At 40.6% G+C, this 24,425-nt stretch overlaps 1 protein-coding gene across 1 annotated transcript in view; it reads right to left on the reverse strand.

The window, feature by feature from the left end:
* Positions 1 to 12,602: 12,602 nt before the first annotated feature.
* Positions 12,603 to 24,425, reverse strand: part of LOC306742352 (phospholipid phosphatase-related protein type 4-like) — a gene marked incomplete at its 3' end in the record, with an annotated part of 31,821 nt that continues 19,998 nt past the window's right edge. Inside the window, exons 8-12 of the mRNA XM_079224721.1 lie at positions 22,087 to 22,315; positions 18,236 to 18,851; positions 15,030 to 15,186; positions 13,413 to 13,858; positions 12,603 to 13,100 (exon numbers count right to left, since the gene is read on the reverse strand). Of these exons, the coding sequence (XP_079080847.1) occupies positions 12,603 to 13,100; positions 13,413 to 13,858; positions 15,030 to 15,186; positions 18,236 to 18,851; positions 22,087 to 22,315 (1,946 nt within the window). The remainder of the gene's footprint in view (positions 13,101 to 13,412; positions 13,859 to 15,029; positions 15,187 to 18,235; positions 18,852 to 22,086; positions 22,316 to 24,425) is intronic.

Genomic DNA, 24,425 nt, shown 5'->3' on the forward strand with positions numbered 1-24,425 from the left:
GAAATGGAGGCAGGTTTTCAGAGCTTTTTTGGTGATCTCAGGATATATTCTATCTTGATTTTAATCCAGAACACCGCCAGAGTTGAAACAGACTTTTAAATTCCATTTTTGGGGTAACATATCACGTGACCTCTTGATATGTGTCAAGATAATCCGTCTGAGGTAACCACAGACGGATACTTTTACTTTCAATACTTAAGTACATTTAATATTGGAAAATTACTTTTGATACTTAAAGACTTTTACTCAAGTAGTATTTTAATTTGTGACTTTCACTTTTACTCAAGTAATTTTCCAGAAAGGTATCTTTACTTTTACTCAAGTATGGCTTTTGGGTACTTTATACACCACTGCTAATGCTACATTCTCCGCTAGCACCTGCCCGATCGGTACTGCGCCTGTGCAACTCTCACCAGTGATGAGATAGAAGCACGATTGCTCACTCGTTAGCAACTTCCAACACATTTTTTTTTCCTGTAGCTGATGACAGAAGTTGCTAAGAAGTGAGCTATCTTGCTTCTGTAGCACATGTAACACAATCAGGCTAGATGTAGCGATCAGGTAGCGAGTGTAAATGAGCTGATACATGATATGATGATGTTGAGGGACTTTCAAGGCATGTTATAGTATATGAGGGAATGCCAGGGATTTTCTTTTATATAACATCAACGATTTTACTGCTTGTTTTCCCATTCACAGATCAGTTATTCTTATTGATGGTTAGTTAAGTTGTAATTAATGAAAAATGCACATTGATTAAAGCTTTTAGTGGATTTGAAGACTATTATTATGAAGTGTGTCTTCCTTTGTTCATAGCTGGACAGGCTGAGATGTTTGGTCTGTAAATGGATTTTAAACTGCATCTCTCTCTCTGATGTTTGAACATTTGACCATATAACCTCTCAAACTGTGTTGTGTGTGTGAATAATCAAACCTGTGTCATTGCTTGCCTGTATTTGTCAGCCAGTGTAATGTGGGTTTCAACAGAAGCATCCAAACCTTTCTCTGAGTTGTATTTATGTGGTTTTGTTGTCACCAATTTATACCCTTTTTTTCCAGAGCGTCTACAAGTTCTTCCTGAGCTGCAGCTGGACACACGTGAAGTATCTACAAAAGAAAACTTAAACTGTCTAGAGGTTTAGTCTTCACCACTGATACCACAATTATGTTTTTCTTCAGAATCACTTTATCAAAGTATATATATATATATATATATATATATATATATATATATATATATATATATATATATATATATATATATATATATATATTATCTAGAGATTAGGACACATTTATGGATGCTGTATTTAATATTTAGTTAGTTTAACCTTTGTTTATTGTTATTTATTAGTTTTGTTAGTTAGTTAGTTTTTTTGTGTCATGCCACTCATTGGGCAATCTCAGATGGGATATTCTATCTCATAATTATCTTCAACTGAAGAAAATAATATATATGTAATTTATTTAAGTTTAAGTTATTACATATACTGCTTTTCATGTTTACTTTTATATTAATCCCATCTGTCATTTGCACAAACATGGTTTAAGTTGTACTGTACACTTAAAATCACTGGGTTAAATTGTATTATTTCTTTTTTTATTATTGTTAGTTATTAACTCAAAATAAAATGTGTTTTATCAACCCAGTATTAGAAACAAAGTGTACATTCTACCTTAAAATTGTTACACATATATTGTCATTCACACAAAAGTATGCATATAGCATTCAAAACTGCAAATAAAAATATATATAAATAAATTAAATGTAAACACTCTTACGTTTTCTACCAACGGGTACTGGGTAAAATAACAGGGTCAATTTTCTTCCAGTGATTTGTGATGTTTATTTTAGGTTGTAACTGATGTTCCTTCTCAGATGCTCCAACACATTTCTTCATTCAAACGTGTGTATAACTATGGAGGACAACATGGTTTCTTTTGAATTTTCTTTGAGATATTCATGTATTAGAAATACTCTAAGAAGTGTGTGAATATACAAGTTTTGTTTAATTATTTGAGTATGAGTTCATTCTAGTGCTCATCCACTTATTTTAACCACTAAATAAGCTTACGATCTTGGAGACAAATTATGAAGGAATATGAAGTACAACATGGTTCAAAACATTAATCATGAATGTGTACATGTTGAGCCTCTGTCTAAATTATACCTATTTTGCTGTCATTTATTTACAAAAATCAAATCTAGAAACATTCAAAATTGTATAAATATGATGGATAGCATGCATTCATGTTGGTTTCTTTTAATTAATAATGTTACTCTTTTAATAAAGACTGGCAATAGCTAATCAACTAATAACCACTGCCATCTCCTATGTGCTGAAAATGACTCGGTCAAGTTACATTCATGTTCCACCTGAAAGGATGAGCTGTCCCAATGTTCAAGATAATCTCTTGTTGAAGTAATGAAGAATGCTTTATGTTGCATTATTCTATGTTGACTAACTGACACAAATGATTGGCAGTATTTCTAAATGGAACACTATCCTGCATTAATAAAAGCTTTTGGACCAGAAGGAGCTTTTGGACCAGAAGGAGCTTTCTGGACGATAAGGATTGAAGCACCGCCACTAAGAACTATAATGCATTCTGGCAACTTAAATAACATAATTCTTGCTCACGTTACAGAACATTAGTTTCTGATGAGCCACCACCTGCATTCCACAACAGAGGTGCCTGTTTGGGGTGTCGTTGGAGTAACATGTCAACATCTCCTCTTTCAGATATGGAATCAATTGCAGGCTTTTGGGTTTTCATTGATCAAGAAATCCAGATGACAGGGAGAAAGAGAGATTGCTGGGTCTAATGGTCCCTCTGTCTGAACCGGTCCAATGCAGCTATGGCCCAGTAGTTGTAACTGTTGTTTTTGGTGTAACTTTAATCAGCAGGCAGAGACAGAGGGCGAGACTTACCTGCAAGGGTTGCACAGTGTAAAGTAGAGTTGCAGTGTTACTATTACAAACAGGAGGTCCTACTGGAAGCAAGACTTGCAGGCACAGTCCTAAAGACTGCACAGCATCCTCTGATTCAGCTGTGAGGACTGAACACTGAATGGTTGGTCTGCTGTCTTGAAGCCTGACTGGATCATTTCCATTTTGTGTGTGTGTGTGTGTGTGTGTGTGTGCGTGTGCGTGTGCGTGTGCGCTCCAGTGTGCTGAACTCATACTGAGCTCACTGGCATTGTTGCCATGGTGAATTTCTGACTGGCCAAATCCAAGCTTTGTCTGCATTGTGTGCACAAACACATACACACATGCACTAAATAAAGACATAAATACACACATACTGCTTTTCTGCTCAGATATGTGTAATAAAGCACATCTCTGTCTCCCTCCTCTCGATCTACCACCCACACCCAGTCTGCTGGGTCTCTCGGCTCTCCTCCGTGTTATTGCCATGGAAACTCAACTGAGATTGCAGGGTTGCAGCAGCAATGAGGAGAAGAAGGGTGAGATGGAGATGGAAAGTGAGAAATGCAGAGACAGAGGAGGTAAATTGAGGTAGAAAAAATAGGACAAATGTTATAAAAGAGGTGTAATATCTATTAAATCAACAAACCAGTGAATGTTGTGGTCATCATTACTACATAGCAGTTGCATCCTTTCCTTTCAGTATCTATCTTTTCTTGAGTCTCTGTATTCAGGTCATCAGTTATATGTCTTGAACAAATATCTGTTCCTTCCTGTCCGTTGTCTTTTCCCCCGTTATGCTTCCCTTCCCCCAGCAAAACCCCTAATGATGCTGCACTGCTTCCACCCACAATGAAGCTAAATATGTGTTTAGCCTTACTTAGTAAACATCCTCCTTCCTTGTGATGAGTTGCTGACTTGGCTTCAAAGTGACATTAAAGCTGCACTTTGAGAAGAACCAATGGCTGAAATAAACTATCATGCAGGTTGCATTACTCTTGTATGCACTACATTGCATTCATGTGATAGTACAATGCAAGTCTTCTTACTTTGTGAACGGATGGATGTTTATTCGTTAAATTGTCATTATATTGATGAGTGTTAGCTTGTTTTTTTGTTCAGCAATTGAATGGTAATGTTCTCACATTAGATGAAGCGTGATTAAGACAAAGGGACATTGACTGTGAAGTCATTGGATAAAAGAGACTGCAAAAACATTCATCCAGCAGTTAAATGTGTGAAATAAAAAAAAGAATTCAACACCAGATGATGGATAATGGATGGATAGATGGTGGATGACGGATGACATTTCTAGGCTTATTTTGTAATTTTCTAACTTTCTCCTGTCTTTAATCTGCACATCGCTCTCATTTCCAAACCTTTCTATCCTTTAACTTGAAAACTGTACAAACTGTGACACACTTGATATCAAACTTTAATTTTATTACAGAGACACCACTGGAAAACAGAAACTTAAGGATGTCTGTCATTATCAGTCCACTGTCACTGTTGTACTTGTTCACAGAGTAATTTCAAATAACAGTTCAGTCATCCACACTGCAATTAGCCCTCGACAAATAATAGTTCCAATGCAAGGCAACTTTCCCAGTTCTGTTAAACAATCTATCAATCAGTTCACAGTTCACATGTGCCCAGTCATTGAAGAAGGGAGAAAAAAGAGTCGGACTGTCGATTCATGTAAAGCAGAGAGTGTTACAGTCACAGAAGGTGTGAGACGACTTCATTTCAGTAGCTATCTTCACATGTACTCATTATTTGGATACAGTCTTGCGTCCCAGTTCAGGTCTGGACTGTTTAACCTGTATTGTGAACCACAGAGTGCAAAACTGTTGTCCCACCAGCCGCCTTCTGACTTCTGTTGCCTCCAAATTAGTGTAATTATGGTAAGGAAGACCTCTGAGCGAGGTAAACGGCGTTACCAAAGTTTTGCACTTGGCTGGCTCATGTTACTGCAGTCTTGGAACGGGAGGAGTAAGCGGTGGGGGAATTCAGTTGGTTGCAATGCGCAACCACAAAAGACAAAATAAATGTAGGGCTATTTGTTCTGATAGCTAGCTCATACACACATTTTGCTTCCCTGTCCCCTCCAAAAATACATTCAAATACAGCTAAACTGCATTCTCAATTTCCTTTAGAGGGAAATGTGTTTTCCCTTTTGGTTTTACACGGGATACAAGCAACAATCTTCTGGGTGAAGGTACTGCGTTTGTTTGACCCGCCCATCCACCCTGACCTCCTCCCGACAATGATACGTCAAAAACAAACATAATCAGAGAGAAAAAACATTTTCCCTCAAAACATAATTGACAATGCAGTTTCTTGTATGGGATCGTAACTTTCAGAAGACCAAGCTGCACTGTGAAGCCAAATCACTGTTTCTGGTTGGTTGTCATGTTTGCCTATAAAAACCACCCAATTAGCTTTTGGTTGAAAGCTTTGGAGTTAATCGCTTATGGTGTATATAAGCCAGCCAACAATGCAATACATGTACTGTACAATGGAATCAAATGTAAAACATGGTGTGAACAGTGTACATGTAAACATAGCCACTGACAATGACCACAAGATACTGAATTCCATTATTACTCACGAAATATAAGTTGTGACATCATCTCTGTCCTAATCAATTGATTATTCCTCTCTTTTTGACATTACGTTTTTGTAAATTCAGATGTTTTCATGTATGTCATCAAACAATCATGCTGACAGCTACCATTGCCTCTCATGGTTGGGTCTAAGCTCTTGTCTGTTCAGGTTGTGAATGGATGGACTTCCAGGTGGATTGGCTCCAGGCCTAGCGGAAAATGTCTTGTAGTCTATGCTAAACATTAGCATTTTTCACCGAGCTAACAACCCAGACCATCAGGCTGGGTTCACACACAGGATATACTGATGAGTATAAAGATACAAATGTTTATGTACAGCAATAGAAACAGCAAACCATTCCCGTTGTTGGTCATTATAAATAGCTAGTAGCTCATGTCAACTGATTATAAATCTGACTGAAAAAAACAGCAATAACAGACCTAAACTTACATCAAGACTCTAATAGGAATCAGTCCTGTATAACTTTATGTATCTTATTGATTATTGATTTACATAACATATTATGTAATACTATTGACTTAGATTTCAGTAACATGGTAACAGTCCTGCTTGACAGTCAACTGTCTTGAGCATATTAAAAATAATAGTGAAACATTGTGGGAAATACACTAATCTGATTTATTTTCCAGAGAACTGTTCACTGTAACTCTTCAAGAAACTACAAATTGTCATGTGTACATTTCTCTTGTCATGTACAGAGTTACGTAGTCATCTTTAGAGTTGTTGCTAGTTTTGTTTTTTAACTCCAGACAGAAGCAGGCGAGCTTGTTGCCCCTTTTTCCAGTCTTTATGCTAAACTAGGTTAATCACAACCTGACTCGAACGCTGTGCTTAACGTACTGAACTGAGATTGATATTTTCTCAGATTATTCTCCTAAAGAAAAAAATTAAGTGTATTTCCACAAATGCTGAACTACTCCATAAAACATGTATTTGTACATACATAATGTATTGTCAGCCACCAAGATTGAACAAGCAATCAGGCTGCTGACAACCACTTTGTAGTACCGGATTCCTGTGTCTGATGCTTACTGTTATAAGCAGTAGGTTGTAAGAGCATGCTGATCTGACCCGTCTGCTGTGAGTTAGCAGCGGTGAGTCACAGAAAGTCATAGAAAATTAATTTAATTCCAGCAGCTGCTTTACTGGCTGACTTACAGGACAAATGCAATTGTATTTGTCTGTTTTCAGGATCCTCAGGAGACAGTTGCAGAACTCAACATATTTCAATAGCATATTTATCGTGGCTGGTTATAGGGCTAACTGTAAGGTATAACATATGAGTATATCACTCATATGAGTGAAGGTGGTTGCCATGGTAATTAGCAATACATTTGACAAGCAGATATAAAAAGAAATCGCTTTCACATACACTAATTAAAAATATCTGTATATATATCATATCAATGCAGTTTCAATGAAAGAAAAAGACAAAAATAACTGATCATTAGAAATATGACAGAATTATTAACTACATATCTGTGGATAATTCACATTCAGTCAATTGGATTCATATTTTTTTATAAGAAACTTTTACCAGCTGGATTAATCTATGAACATTCAATTCAATTTATTTAGTGTCGCCCAAAATCACACTGTGTACAGATAAGACATCCTCTGACCTTTGTCCTCACTCCCCCCAAAACACCAGGAGAAAAGTGGAAGAACCCTCCAGGAGTGCAACAGAGGAGGATCCCTCTATCAGAATGGACAGAAGTACAATAGATGTCATGTCTACACAATGAACAATGTAATATAGTTACATATGTTTTGTAACCAGGAGGCCATCAATAGGTAGTAACAATAGGTAGTACGAAGGCCAGCTTTGTAGCTGGTAGAAAACAACCAACAACAACCCAAGTACCCTTTGTATGCAAGTGAGCTAGTAAAGATGTCGTCATGGCTTCAGTGGTGTCTAAATATCATCTGATTCAGAGAATATTTACTTCTGAAATAGCAAATCGACTACAACTAGAATGACTTATTAAATCTCATTACAGTTGCAAGCCAAGGTATTGGGTACGTTTGGTCTCTGGTTTCTACTTTTGTGGCTGTAAGGATCGGACCCACGAACATTCTTTCAGTAAGAAGCTAATCTTGATCGCTGTAGTTGAAACTTGGAGCAATTCCATGTAGGTGTGTTATGCATTTAGGCTGCTTGGACACTGAGATTACAATGTACCATCACCTCCTCATACTCTAACCACACTTTGGCACAGATGAAGGCCTTCTGAAATGCGTTTGGGGCTTCAATGTGGTTCTCACGGGGCTCTCAAAGAAAACATGTCTGTTAGCAAAACCATAATTTTAAATATACCAATGCAGAAACTGTCATCAAGTCACAATGTCGCTTCTTGATTGGAAAAATACTACAACAGAATAGTAAAAATAGGAATTCATATGACAAATATAATTTAGAGTTTAAAGATAACATTAAGTCAAAACTTTGACTATTGATTGTACGCCTTTCTTAATAAACTATGATCCACGACTTTCCCTTGCAAACACACATCAGTATTCCAAATCAATTTCTCATTTCCACTACACCACATCTTACCCTCTCAAATTCATCTTTTCCACCAAAACATATTACTCTGTTGCTCTCGCTAGAAGCACATAAAACTATACTCAAATGTACAATATTCACTTAAAAATATTTACGTGTAGCGTATCTAACTAAAATGATAATCCACTGTCATGCCTTTTACATCAAATTGGATAACATTTCTTGCGTTTGATTACAAACCACATTGCACAACATCTATCATATCAAAATATACTTCTCTGTCGTCCAAGACTATACAAGGGGAAAACACATTTATGTATGCGATTATTTCTTTTCATAGGGACTGCATCACAGTAAATTCGTGAAATTAATATACTGGAAACATGTTACAGAAATGAATAGGCCTCGCGAAATGTGCGTATGCAAAGATTTGAATGCAAAAATATTGAACTTTCACAGGAGTATTCTATTCATTACATTCCTCTGGATTGTGTTACAATATTAGCGCAACCATATCCTGCCATGTTTCTCGTGAGAACATATTTGCAACAGGTTTAGGCAGGTAAAGCAGCTTTGGTTAAGGGGTGGGTTATGTGCAGACAATCTAAACTGTTAAAAACGTCCTGAACATATGACATCTGCGAAGCCAGCTGCTTGTACATGTACACGTACAAATGTACATCCACCTGTACATAGCAATTGACCTATGAACCTTAGTATCCTGTGGTAAAATTGTTGTGCTTCCTCAACATATGTGCTGTAGTTAAAACAATTCCAGGAAAAAAATAGCAATTTCTCTGTTTGCAACTGCGGTTGAATTTTGGGCGCAGCTGAACCCAGCGGCAGCGCAGCACTGTGTGTAAGGGGCCTAGCAGGAGAGGAGAAAGTAGACCGAGGTTCTGCCGCCATGCAAGCATGCTCAACTGCTATTGGAGCCCCAGGCAAAAAGGGGAGGAACTTAGGAAGGGTCAATTAATGGTTCACTCGGTCCTTTCTTGGCTAACATTCTTGGCCTTGTGTACACTTTTATTTCGTATTTAGCCCAAGTATTTCTTGTTCTGGACTAGCACTATGAGCCACTACTGTACATGCATAAACTTACACATGCAACTTGAATAGACTGTGCTGTTCTATAGTGGCACAATCACTATGATTTTGACAAGTATCTATTATTATGGTGGCAAACAGCCACAATTTGATTTGCTAGAAAATATCCTCTTCCATCTATATTAAAATATTGTCTCCATAACGCAATTCATCTGTTTACAATCTTCCTTCAATAATATTGACTGTCAGGTATATATTCACCAAGACTGTATAAAAAGGCCATTTTGTCATGACTTCCTAAAAGACGAGAGTTACTGTCGAACAAACTCCGTATTAAGTTACTTCAGCTGTGATATGAATGCACAATGGCTCTCCTCTGTTGTTAAACCCCTAGCACATTACAATGTGCTCCTCTCTTTCAAAGATTATATTTCCATTTTAATTGAAATTTGCTAAACTAATTATATTTCATGGAATCTTATGCTGCTTTGTGAAATCAGCAGTGTTTATTACACTGTTTACAGGTAATATGGTGTTGTGGCTCGTACCCTCTACAACTTTTATACCACTCTACACTTTTTTTAAATGCTCAGATAAAATAAAAAATGACTGCAACAAAACTAAACAACACAGAATAAGATCAGTGATTTCCAGAATGGACACAGAAATATTTTTGAATCCTTTTCATCAGTCAGTGTTAATAGTTAATACTTGCTTGCAAACTCTACATTGTCTTCGATTGTGTCCATTCTTTATTGTTAGGAAGAAAAGACACATATAAAGAAGTTGAGTAGTGACTGTCACATACAACCATATACATTTGATGTATCAGCTTGTTTCAATAAATACTCCCTATAATAAGTGTTGAAACATTAGAATATAAGTCCTCTCCACTCAGCTGTTGCATACTCTATTACAAACATATGAATAGCTCTTTACAACACCATTAGCAGCAGTACCATCCTCTCCAGCAACATTATCACCTAAATCTTCATCACAGCTTCGTACCTACAAATGCAATAAAAGACATCTGACCAGAAATGGGAGTTTACAGAAATGTATAAATATCTACACAGCAATAAATAACCACTGGGTTTTGTTACCTCTTGACACTGCCATCAAGCTGCAGTAATTGTGCTTTCTAAAATTCTACAAGATCCAAACTTTAAGCAGATTTCCTTCAAAACACAGCTGAGAGTCATTCCAGTCCTGCACTAACTCTATGTGACTAGCCCACAGCCACATGACTTTTCTTTTGATGGCACTTGGGCACTAAGTTAAAAAAGTGAACACTGGGCAAGAAAATCATGAGTTATGTTGGGCAAATAGTCCAGACAGTGTGTTTCTTTCTGGTCATCAGTAAACAGCAAATACAAATTGTGGAATAATTTGTTTTTTTCAACATTCATGATATAGAAACATCTGCATGTTCTACTTCATGAATTCAAACACATATGTAATATACAAAAGCAAAGTTTGTGGTATATTACAGACATCGGGCATCTGTTAAGGGACAAACTGAGTACATTTGTGAGTAAAAAGTAATTATGTTCAGAAAAAACTTGTAAGTGTACAAGAGAAAGGTCCTTACAGTATCATAATTAAGTCCCTGTTTCACAAAAAAAGATCTACATTTAAAGAAAGTTTTACTTTTGCCAGAAAATCATTATTCATTATGATTATATTATGCAAAAAAGTTGTAATTTTCCGAGAAGAAGATGTACAATTAATATTCTATACTTGTCAAAATGAGGGTTATTGAGTTTTTATAGTTATAGCTTTCAAAAGTCTGCATGATTTTATCATAGATTTTATGACAGACCCGTCAAGTCTTCTGTTTGAATGCTCGAGAAATTGGGGTATCATTTTCGACATTAGAGGGAAGGATTCCTTTTTATTGAAAACCATATACAAATGTAAATGCATGTATGTGTTTTTGCATGTATCTGTACCAAACAATGGGGTTTTCTTAAGTCTGAATATAATGTGAAGGCCAGGCCATATCTATATCACTACATTATTTGATTCAAAATGGTAATTTGACTCGTAGGTTTCCTTTAAATATTGCACTATACTAATCAAAACACCTTTTTCACATAGAATTACAACTTTATCTGGTCACAATGTAACCTTTTTCTCAAAAGATACCCCAACTTTATGCAACAAATATTATATAAATGTTTCCCCTAACAGTTGTAAGAAATGTAATACTGGGAGACATGATGAGCGGATAAAAATGAACCAAACAAAGAAAACAAACCTTTTACTTCCTTCAATCTTTGGACATCTCCTGTTGAAATGTGCCAGTGTAGACAACAGCTACTACACAGTCAGAATAATTCAGATACTGTACATCAATTAAATCACAGCATGTAAAAAATAACTATATTTAAACAAAAGGTATGTCCCGTGATATTGTTCTTATCCAACACAAACACAATTGCACCATGAACTAAGATATACTGTTATTGCCCAAATGGGACTCCAAGTAGCCCAGACACAATTAAGACTGTGGGTTTCATTTCCACTTTGGCCACCCACATTCATATGTACAAACACAGCACAGTAAGGGGCTTTGAATGCACATTTCCATCTAATGCCATGTGGTTACATTGTAAACTATATGTATAGATATTGTTATCTGTGTTTGAATAAAGGATACGAGCTGAGAATATACGTATGTATAAATATTGTGATAAAAATGTTACCCCAATGACAACTGACCTAGGAGTCAGAGGAAAGAGGATGAGAGTCATGAGGCTGAATCCATCCTCACTGGCAGGGAGCTGTTGGACAAACAGTGGGGGCTGAAGTCTCTCCCTCTGAGTAAATGAAAGGATCAGCGGTGTATTTAGTCCAATATCCTTGTGCCTATGGAGCAAGTGCACTCAATATATTACATGTACAAAAAACTGCTTGTGTTTATCCAGATAAAAAAATAAACAAAAAAGAACAAATTTTGAATCAAACTCCTTCCTCTTATGTTGGGCCCTGACTATAATCCTTTCTTATTAACCAGTTGTAAACCTTGGGCAAGGCTAATTGTGTAGTGACTTTTGACCCAAGAAGAACCATGAACCCCTGGCTAATAAGTTTTGAAAAGCTTACAGTACATCTCCTTGTCAGACCTAATCATTATTTGATTGGGTAATAATCCAGCTGGGGGGCTCGGAGGACTCAATTGGTTATACATTGTACCCTAATTAGCCAGGGGACATGTTGTGGTAGGAACTAACATGTTTTTAGCCATCGTCTGTTGGCTGACCCATGGTGGTGGACAGAGAATCCAAATATCCTATATATGTATATATATATATATATATATATATATATATATATATATATATATATATATATATATATATATATATATATATATTCTAGTTTTCAAGTTCTGAATGGCCCATGCAGCATCACCATTGAAATGCTGTACAGGCCGTGGACCCATTTTTTATCACAGGTAAAGATGAATTAATTTAACACTGGGCGTGTCATTCTTTATAGGCCAACCCCAGAGTAGGAGGCGGAGTGTGACTCAGGATAGGGCGTGGTAAGGTAGGGGGAGGGGTTGGGCTGGGACGGCTAAACATCCCCTGCAACTGCCTGTTGGGGTGATTAGGATGGATAGGGTTCTCTTGAAAACTTCGAAGGTTTTCATGGAACCGATTGCTGCTTTCATTGTCGAGGCGGTTACTGTCGTCACAGAGGCGGTGGTTATTGTGGAGGTCGGGGGTGGGCCCTCGATCGGGGGCGTGGACGAACTGGGAACCACTTGTTCTTCGCAGGGTGGACTCACGACTGGACGAAGCAACCGACTGGCAGTCAGAACCACCGTCACTGCTGGGTGCCGTTCCCTCCACCGGGGTGACCCTGATGGTGGTGATGGCCTGAGGGTGGGGGTGGAAGGGAGGAGCAAAGGTGGCAGTGGGGGTGAAGGGCATGTTGGAGTTGGTCGTGTTGGGGTTGAAGTTGGCAGAGTTGGGGTTGAAGTTGGCAGAGTTGGGGTTGAAGTTGGCAGAGTTGGGGTTGAAGTTAGCAGAGTTGGGGTTGAAGTTGGCAGAGTTGGGGTTGAAGTTGGTAGAGCTGGGGTTGAAGTTGGCAGAGTTGGGGTTGAAGTTAGCAGAGATGGGGTTGAAGTTGGCAGAGTTGGGGTTGAAGTTAGCAGAGTTGGGGTTGAAGTTAGCAGAGTTAGGGTTGAAGTTAGCAGAGTTGGGGTTGAAGTTGGCAGAGCTGGAGTTGAAGTTGGCAGAGCTGGGGTTGAAGTTGGGAGAGTTGGCAGAGTCGGGGTTGAAGTTGACAGAGTTGGGGTTGAAGTTAAAGTGGGCGTTGATAAAGTTTGGATTATTGGGGTTAAAATTGGGGTGCTGGAAGTTGTTGGGGTTATTGGGATGTAAGGGATGTAAAGGGTGTACAACATGTGGGTGGTTTGTGTATACACCTCCTCCACCACCCATTTCCAATCCTCCTCCATCTCCCTCTCCTCCCCCTTCACTCTCAGTTTCGGTTCCTGTCACACTCCTCCGTCCATCCACTGACTCTCCATCCCTCAGCGAATCACAGCTGTCGGTGTGTCTGTTCAAGTCGGTGAGGTCAAAAGCTGACTGTCGGAGCGAACCACGTTGATCTGGTGGTTTCCATCGCCAGGAGCCACTTCCGTCGGTGCTCGGAGGTTTCACCACAGGTTTGTTTGATCTGGACTCTGGGTGGGCTTCAACACGGACTATACTGCCACTTCTTTCGAGACCGCCTCCAAACAAAACAAGACAAATGATCAATAATTAGATTATACTATTAACAATTATAATCAGCACCTTGAATGTTTAAATTTATACATCTAAATATGTGACTGCCACTAAGCAAAAGAGTCCAGTGTCTGATACATACAAACCCGTCCTTGCCATTCTTCTCACTCTTGACGCCTTATTCAGTCTTAAAGTACCGAACTAAGCTAGCTCCTTTCTCAACAAGCCAATATAAATCCTTTCTAGATGTATAACCGTGCTGGTGAAATTGATATTCATCAATCTTCTGATTCTGGGAAAAGTAACATGTTTCCCTGAATGCTTCACTATTTTCTTCTAGGTTGAGGCAAGCAAAATTCTTTATTTTTGTCACGACCAAGAAATCCCAATAAAAACAAAAAAAAACAATGCCTTAGTGCGTCTCTCCAATACTTTGTGATTTCCTGACCGTACGAAACTAATATATGGCTGTTTATGAAAATAACTTATTTTTTTAATTCAATATAGTGGAATTAAAAAAAAGAAGTTATTTCCATAAACAGCTGGACACTAGTTTCTGGCGTTATTCAAATTTAAGGATATATTGCATTTCTTGTGGACTTTCAGCAAGGATTAATCCACATTTGGTGGTGGGATTTAGGGCTAGTACTATATTTGTAGTGTGAAGACCAAACAAATGGAAGTGTGTTTATTCATGGTAATGAAGAAACAGTGTGGCTAGTGGACCAATGAAGCTCTATTACACAGACGAAAAAGATATATCAGGGTTCAATACACACAACACTTGTAGACACATTCAGTGTTGCTGTTTTTATTAAATCTTATGTGAACTTGTAAAATTTGTGAAAAATAATTTGAATATCAAGTTATTTCTGTTATCTATATCTAATTTAATCTTCCTTAAATGTAGAAAAGCAGGTAATGGCACGGTGGTAGAAAGGCTAAGTATCTAACCTCAATCATAATAGACAAGGAGCAGACTGTGTTCATAACAGTATGAAAACTCTCAAATACCAAAAGTTGACGTCAAATAATATATATATATATATATATATATATATATATATATATATATATATATATATATATGTTTATATATATATATATATATATATATATATATATATATATATATATATCATATCATATACACATTACTGTATTAGCAGTACAGACCTCCTCCTCCCACTGCTCCGGTGGTGGAGGCCGGTGGTGATGGGTCCTGATCCGTCAGGGCTCGGTACCGAATGGATCCGGTGCAGCTGACGGTGCTGCCACCATCCTCAGACCGAGGAGAGTGAAGCAGACCCTGCTGTTTGGATAAGGCTATCACCTGAAATAGGAGGACAACGTGAGCTGTTTGGCTGGCAACAGTGATACTCATTAGCTACTAACCTCCTCTTCTTGTAGGTGGAATGCCACTGCTACAAATAGGAACCTTTGAAAACAAGGCAATAACTGCAGCTGTCCACAAAACATACAGCCTGCATTAAAAGAATTATATTAAAGGATTATATTAAAAGAAGCTTTTGTAGCATATTAGCTTCGTTTCCATTTAAAATATCAAGCAGATTTCAAGCGAACATTTGATTTGATGCTGAGAAAAAGAAAAAGAAAGAATTCACAATGTTCAACCACTGGACTGATTTAAATTGGCTATATAGTTTAGTCAGAAGTTGGCAGTAGAGTAAGGCTCTGACTGTTGTTTGTGCTTATGCACCAAACGGCAGTTCGGAGTATCCGGCATTCTTGCAGTCGGTGGGAGGGGTCCTGGAAAGGGCGCCGCCTGCCGACTCATAGTTCTCCTGGAAGACTTCAACCTGGAGGGGGGTGATCGGCTTTCCCGATCAGAACCCGAGCGGTGTTTTATCATTGGACTTCTGTGCTAACCACGGTTTGTCCATAACAAACACCATGTTCGAACATAAGGTGGCTCATAAGTGTACCTAGTACCAGACTACCTTAGGCCGGAGATCAATGATCAACTTTGTAATGGTATCATCTGATCTGCGGCCGTATGTCTTGGATACTCGGGTGAAGAGGGATCAGACGGGGGACATCGTCGGGCGGTGGAAAGAGCACCTTGAGGAACCCGGCCAACATGTCCCCTGGAGAGGGGGCAGTGCCCGAAGACTTGGGGGTGGTTGCATCCATATCCCTGCCAGAGGCCACTAAGGTAGTCAAAAAGTTGTTTGGTGGCAAAGCGCCGGGGGTGATGAGATCCGTCCTGAGATCCTGAAGGCGATGGACATTGTTGGGCTGTCTTGGCCGACACACCTTTTCAATGTCGCATGGGGGTCGGGAACAATGTCCATGGACTGGTTCCCATTTTCAAAAAGGGGGATATCGTGGTATCACACTACTCAGTCTCCCGGGGAAAGCTTATGCCAGGGTGCTGGAAAGGAGGCGCCGACTGTTTGTCGAACCTCAGATTCAAGACGAGACGTGTGGATTCCGTCCCAGCCGTGGAACAGTGGACCAGCTCTTTACCCTCACTAGACTACTGGAGGGGTCCTGGGAGTTTGCCCAACCAGTCTACATGTGCTTTGTAGACTTGGAGAAGGCTTTCGACCGGGTCCCTCAGGGTTTTTTGTGGGGGTGCTGCGGGAGTATGGGGTGCCGGACCTGTTGCAATGGGCCATCCGGTCTCTGTATGCCAGCAGTAGGAGCTGTGTTCGTATCCTCGGTAATAAGTCAGACACTTTCCCGGTGTGTGTTGGCTTCCGCCAGGGCTGCTCTTTATCACCGGTCCTGTTCCTGACCTTCATGGACAGGATATCTAAGCGCAGCCGGGGGGCGGAGAACGTAAGGTTCGGGGGTCTCGGGTGTCTCGGGATCGCCTCTCTGCTGTTCGCAGATGATGTAGTCCTATTTGCCTCCTCGGGCCGTGACCTCCAGCATTTACTGGAGCGATTTGCAGCCGAGTGTGAAGCAGCGGGGATGAGAGTTAGCACCTCCAAATCTGAGGCTATGGTGCTCTGCCGGAAACCGGTGGATTGCTCCCTCCAGGTGGTGACAGAATGCCTACCCCAAGCAAAGGAGTTCAAGTATCTCGGGGTCTTGTTCACCAGTGATGGTAAGATGGGGCGGAAGATCGACAGGCGAATCGGTGCAGCTGCAACAGTAAAACAGGCGCTCCACCGGACCGTTTTGGTGAAGAGGTCGGTCTACGTTCCAACCTTCACCTATGGTCACCAACTCTGGGTCGTGACCAAAAGAACGAGTACTCGGATACAAGCAGCCAAAATGAGTTTCCTCCGTAGGGTGGCCGGGCTCAGCCTTAGAGATAGGGTAAGGAGCTCGGACATAAGGAGGGAACTTGGAGTTGAGCTGCTACTCCTTCGTGTCGAAAGGAGGTGGTTCGGGCATCTAATTCGGATGCCTCCTGGACGTCTCCCATTAGAGGTTTTCCAGGCACGTCCAACTGGTAGGAGACCCCAGGGAAGACGCAGGACACGCTGGAGGTATTATATCTCCCAGCTGGCCTGGGAACGCCTCGGGACTCTCCAGAATGAGCTGGAAAATGTTGCGAGTGAGAGGGAAGCCTGGGTTGGGCTATTGGGCCTGCTGCCACTGCGACCCGACACCGGATAAGCGGCTGATAATGGATGGATATGCTCATTTCCAGGTTCATAGTGTATTCTTAGATTTCTACTAAATATGTTTACAAAATGTTCCAAAAACTGTTTCAATGGAATTGCAATGGAATTGCAATGGAATTGCATTGCTAGGCAACAGCTTGGGTCCATGTTTACTTTCTATTATCCAATGTCATTCACATACACTGCAACCGTATCTTAACTAGGATGTATTTCACATTTTTACATTTAAAACTGTGAAATGATTTTCAATTTGAATAGTTATGACGCCACAACTGAACAGAAATCCTGGGCTGTGTGTAGTTCTCCATGGTTTGAGTGTTTCTATGCTTTCACCATTTAAGGCACATTCAAAAGTTCCAAGTTTCATTCTGACCGAAGACATTGTAAATACTGTATATCGGGAGTGGACGTCAAGGCCTCCCCTAAAGCTCAACCGGGACAAGCCAGTGTTCTTTCAGGGGAAAGGATGCCTTAGACCTGTTCATGTTCACTCTCACACGTTCTTAGAATAAAAAAGAAAAGCTGAGTTTTTGAACTTCATACTCTGAACACAAGTTTGTTCATTTGTTTTAAATGGATATACACTTCCTAGTTTTGATAACATCCAGCTTATACCATCAAGTATAAATGCACTTTTAGTAAGTCACTTTGAACAAAAGCCTCTTCTAAATGAATGTCATGTAATGTAATCTAACAAACACTCTACTTGTGCTGTAGATTCACAACATATATAGAAAAGGGTAAAGTTGGTGGAGATTATTAATTAATTAGATGATTAACCTGCATAAGACGAGGCTGTCCTCCAGCACTGAGCGGCCTGCAGGGGATGGTGGTCTTCTCAGCCACTCTTAGCCACTTTTCCCTCACTGACCCGCCCCCATCCATAATACTGTCCTCTGATTCACTTTCCTGATCCTTGCTGGTGAGATTTTCCTCCTCAGGAATGTGAACCAGCTGGGAGGATCCAGGTCGGGATTGGATAGACACTCTGGCCCCACCAGCCAACCCAGTGCTGCCATTATGGGTCAGGTGATTATGATTGGCCATAGGAACAGAGCTTGCTGCTAGTTTCATGTACTGAGCTGGGATGTGGGCCCCAGCACGCAGCTCTGTTTCCTGAAAAGCAATAAGTGAAGGCAGGTGTATTCCACCTCTGTGCTCCTCCAGGCCCATGGCAGAAGGTTCAGAGGAGCAGCGCAGTTCCATGTTCCTCTGTGGAGATGAGGAGGAAGCTGGTCTTATTCCATCCATAACCTGCAGGGATAGCTTCCTGTTGTCGTTTTTATTCTTCCATTGGCTGAGCAGCTGTTTGGAACGCGTTGAGTCCATTGATGTGTGGATGGAGGCGTGGCGGCGTGGAATGCGACCCTCCTCCAACGAGGAGCCTCCGTGGGACCTGGAAGAAGAAGATTGCGGAAAGAACGCACCAAATGTTAATTTGCGCCCTCAAATAAAACAATTAACACCTTGTGTGTTTATGCCTTTCGCTAACCAGTCAAGTTACAGTTTACATCTATGTCCAGGGCCGGAGTGGGGCCACTTTTCAGCCCGGGTATTTCAGGCTCAAGACCGGCCCACTTTTTCCATGGTAGTGGAAATTGGATAAATGAAGCAACAGTTCAGCTCTTACTATCCTGTAGTTTTTCTTTATTAATACCATGGTCCAACAAATAATGTAAAGGTTAAATACAAAAATAATAATCCACTTAACAAAAAATATTCCACTATTCCACAAGGATAGGTTGATAAATTAACAAAAGCAGAAATAAATAAATAAAACATTTGAAACGTATCCCACTCTTCAATAAAGAGGCATATTGAACTAATGTTTACAGTTCAACTCACAGTACAGCATACACTTACATTGTGAGTAGCACAAACAGCATCTACAGCGTCAGTAACCACCTAAGCAGCGCACTGGTTTCAGTCACTGTATCTATAACTATGTCGTTGCTTATAGACATGAGGATTTCCTTCTCTGTGCACATTAACATGAATTAGGCAGTAGGCCAGGTTTGTTGGAGTGAGACCTCATGGGGGCCATCATTGTCATGGTCATTATCATTTTTCTGCATGAGTATTATATAGTGGTGATTTACTCCTTTACTACTACCACTTCTGAGCAAACAATGCTTATTGGTTCATCAAATACTGTCATATACTGCTCTTTCTTACAATATATAACTTTAATTCATATTGTTTTCTCTGTTATCCTCTCTACCTGTCCCTGTAGTCATGGCCTCCTCATTGCAAATGTCGGGCTCATCATTTTCAGCAGGAGACTGTCTCATCTGCTGCTCCGAAGCTACAAAGAAAAATTAAGTCATATAACTGCATACTTCAATATCAATATCAATATTATATATCCATATTTGCATAATATTTGCAAAGTCTATGGATTGCCATATTTTGGGTGATATAAAAAGGCTAATATTTGAATTAAATTTAATATTTTGCTTGGGAATAGGTTGACAACGCTACAACGATAGCGTTCGCCGAATAGTTACGTTGCTAATCATTAGGCCTTTGTCTCACTTTACCAGTTGCCACTTGTGTTTGTCCTCTTGAAAATAAATCGGTAAGCTTGGCACATTTGGGAGCATCCTCCTCCAATGCCTTTCTTTTTTTCAACCTGGCTTTTTCAGCCCCTCTTGCCCTCTTCCTCCCGTCCATCCTCCCTGACGCGTATCGTTGCGGTCCGGCCGGCCTAGCTATCGGTAGCCTATCTGAGAAAACTTTTTGGAAAAGACGGACTGAACCAACTCTATTTTGAGAGGGTTGAACTTCCTCGCATGGTACAACCCATGCAGAGGCTGCGGTGTCAGAATGCGGAACGCGTGTAGCCCACTTTAAGAGAAGATGGACTAACGTGACAAATGTCAACAAATACAATTCTCGACCGGCCCAGAAGTGAAGCGGCCCACCGGGAACTCTCCCGATTCTCCTGATTACCCACCCCGGGCCTGTCTATGTCTATCTAAAATGTCTTCACTTCATAATTTTATCCTATTTCTAATCAGTTTTCTTGAGTAAATGTATGTGTCAAATGAAATGAAATTCCATTAAGGAAAATTGCAGGGAAAGTCTGCTTCTTCTTCTTCAGTTTAATGGCGGATCACAACCAACTTGACTAGGTGCATATATACGCCACCATATGCCCATCTAGCTGGCTGTCACCATGTATTTAACCGGCTTCTCCACCATAGAGAGGAACAGAGGTGAAATGTGATTGGACAAGAGCGTTAAGCAGAGCGCTTAAGCAGCGTCAAGCTGCACCAGCGCGCTGGTCAGAAGCAGACAGGCAAGGCAGGAGCTGGTCAATTAGAAAAGGCGCCCACCTTGGCTCGTCTACATCTTCCGACTGTAACAGCTGTTGCGGCCAAGTCGCCTCTGCTCAACGCTCTTTCCCGTTCCTAAGACGCTACTCCTGTTTTAACGGAGTGAGACACACACACAAATTGCCCCGAGCTGAGTCTGATTACACCTCATCCCGGCACCTGTTCCCTGAACCACACCCTCTCTCAGTTCCCTCTGCAGCTGAGCCAACTCCGCCGCACAGTGTTGTTTTTATTAAATAATTAATATTGTTCCTTCTGATCGTGGCTTGTGCTATTAAGTGTGCGATGTCTTAGTGCCGCAGTTTTGTTGGATAGTTTTGACATGTTTTTTATAACTAGATGTGACTCATTCTTGTGAATGAGTAGTTGATGACTTTGTGGAGTGGGCCGGTAGAGATTGCCTGCTTCTGAAGATGACGGCTCCACAACCGCTGAGAGTTCTGGGAGAGGACGTGGACATGGTGGAGGATTACAAGTACCTGGGTGTCTTCATCGACAACAGACTGAACTGGAAGGCCAACATCAACACTGTCTACAAAGGTGGGGATGAGTCGACTCTTTTTCTTGAGGAAACTTCAATCATTCAATGTGTGTAGCAAGATGTTGGAGATGTTCTACCAGTATGTTGTGGCCAGTTCTCTGTACTTCACCATAGTCTGATGGGGGAGCAGCATTGGAGCCGGAGACACCAACAGACTTAGTAAACTGGTGAAGAAGGCCGGCTCCATCATTTGCTGCAAACAGGACTGTCCGGAACAGATGGTGGAGAGGAGGACACTGAAGAAATGATTGTCCATATTGGATAACCCGGACCACCCTCTCCACCACCTATTCTTTCTCCAACAGACTCATCCAACTCCGCCTTTACAAGGACCAATACAGGAGAACATTCCTGCCCACTGCTATTAGACTTTGTATTAAATCACCTCTGGCCAGATCCTCCGTCAATTGTTTCAACATCAATAGCCCTGGTACCGCTTTTGTTGTTTAGTTAGTCATTGTACATACTTATATACACTTCATATACACTGCACATACTTTGCATTTTTGCTCTTTCTTCATTGTTTCTGGTTGTATAGCTTAACTAAGTTGTTATTCAGTCACCATTTGTAGGTGTGCTAGAGCCAATGTAGGTTGACTTAGTCACTGTGTGGGATATTGCTGCTGAATGAGGAGGTTGGCTGAAACGAGTCAACATAATCACTTAGCTTTTCACCCACCATGAAGTACAAAACATGTATGTTCTTTCTGGTTCTCAAACCTGTGGATAAAGACTCCACCAAAACCATATACCTTGGCAGTGTGCTGCTGCTGAAGGTCATCATGTTGTCATGGTTGCCCAGGGGACTGGATGGGATTATCACCTCCACCTCAGCACTGGCTCGCTTCAGATTGGACAGAGATGGCTCTCGGTAGGAGGCGCTTCGCGTCAGCATGGGCTCTGGTTGGTTGGGGGATAATGTGTAGGAGGAGGTCCTTGTGATGATGGGCTCTGGTTGGCTGGGAGCCAAGGTGTGGTGACCTCCTAAATGGATAACAGGAAGAGGTCAAACTGATAATGTCAAGTTAAAAGGGTGGGGTTGAGGGGGATTTGAAGTTAGCGCACTCATTGGAACTCATCTTTGACACTTTTGGTGGCTTGTGGCACGCCACTTCCTTACGAAAGCAATTTAAATTGTAGGTACAATGGATGGGATGGTTCACTAGTTTGGTATTTGGTTCATGCCTGCAGCGTAGTTGCATCTGTGGCTTCCCTATACTTTTACTGGCATTTTACAATAGACAGCCGAGTGTCCTAACCCAGGGGCCATGTTAAAAGTCAAGAAGATACTGTAGTTTCAACCAGATTCCTGAGGACCATTTCAAGAATATTCTGGCTCAGCCGGAACCATTAAGCTTCTGGAGTAGGTGCAACCTCTGTTGTGGATTCTGATTTCCTTGAAAACCTCCAGTAAACAATAAAAGGTGATAAAATGATAACTTGGAGCACGGCTATGTTTAAAATGGTCAATTCGGACACGTTTCCATTTAAGGAAATGCTTAGGAGACTGTGGACGGTCTGACAGAAAATCTCTGATCCACAAAATTAGACCACCATTCTCCCCTAGATCTAAAAACATTTGCAAGACTTGTTTTTATTGTAATAAAAGCTGAACTAAATTCTGAAGAGATGGGGTCCCATCCAAGTATTTTTATGCCAAAAGGGTACATTTAGTTACATGTTAAAGGAGCAAATCTGCCTCAAAAACGGAAAGCGTGACGTTTTGACAATTACCAAGTGTGGAGGGTCTAATGAAATACGCTATTTGATTTGCATCGTAGGAAGTGTAGGATCCACCAGTTTTTGAGCTTAACCTTTAAGAGGGACTTAAAGTCAGGGAATCACAGCTTCTCCTAATTCAATTTGGATCATTCTTTACGTAGCATCTTCGGATGCACTGGGACGCATGATCTGTAATTAAACCAATCTTGTGTTTCAGCGCTCCAGACACCTTCACCCAGGCTACCCTAACAGAGTCAATAAAGCTCTGGCTTGTTTCAAATTAGGACTAGGCTAGTGTGGAGGTAATGGCTAATGCTCCTCTCAAAGTTAATGGGATTTCAAAGATCATCAAAAGCCAGAGGATGCATGGAAGGAATTCCATATTGGTAGATCCAGGCTTTGAACCTGCCAGGTAAACCTGATTTGTCCACAGATGTTCGCCATGACTCCAGATCCTAAATTGTTTCCTGGATCTAGGCTTTATCCTAAACGGAGCATGTAAATACCTTACCCTGACGCTTCACGGTCTCTCCATTACTGAAGGGATAGGGTCTCCACTAGTGGTGGGTAGTCAGACCAAACTAAGCCTTCTCTGCTGGCCTAAACAGAATCAGAAAGTTATAACTATTTTATAATTTAAGTTTTTTTCACAAATACACTATGTATTGTAATATTTTTTCCCTATTAGCTTATTTGCTCATTGCACAGCTCCTGTCTTACTTCGTTGCTCTGCTTCTAGCCTGGAGCGCTGCTTCTTTTTTTAAGGAGAGCTTTTATCTGGTTATCTGGGCTGGTGTGACCATTAACATGCGCTATTATTGGTCAGTGGGGCAGCATGAGTTTAGTCAACAGAAAGCTACCTAGCTGCTAGTAGAACTCAGAAGGAGTAAGAAGAGTTCAGGCTGAAACATAAGAGAAGTTATGACATTTTTAGTTTTTTGCTTGGTGTCGTTTTTTATAACACTCAATGGCTGAAGGAGGAGGCGAAACGGACTTGGTGGCGGATTTACTGACAACGCCTTTCTCACGGAGGCTTATGGGCGCATGGAAAAAATATTCCAGAAACGCAACTGGGAGGCTCAACTGTCCTCACTGGCGTGCATGGCCATCTAGAAGGAGTTGTTACTAGAACTGAAGCGCACCAGTAAACTTCATAACCGTGTCATTAAACTATTTGTTAACAAAGAGAGGAGGATGGACCTTGTCTTTAAGTAAACAGCATTGGGTGAGTGAACTGCTTTTTGTGTTTTTACATCTGCAGTAGCTCTGTGTTAATGTGTCTATGTTGCTGTTTTTATTAGATATATAGTTAATATCGTTCCTACTGATCGTGGCTCGTGCTCTTGAGTGTGCAGTGTTTTAGTGCCGC

This window comes from Taurulus bubalis (assembly GCF_910589615.1).
Source record: "Taurulus bubalis genome assembly, chromosome: 1".
Classification (NCBI taxonomy): Eukaryota; Metazoa; Chordata; class Actinopteri; order Perciformes; family Cottidae; genus Taurulus; species Taurulus bubalis.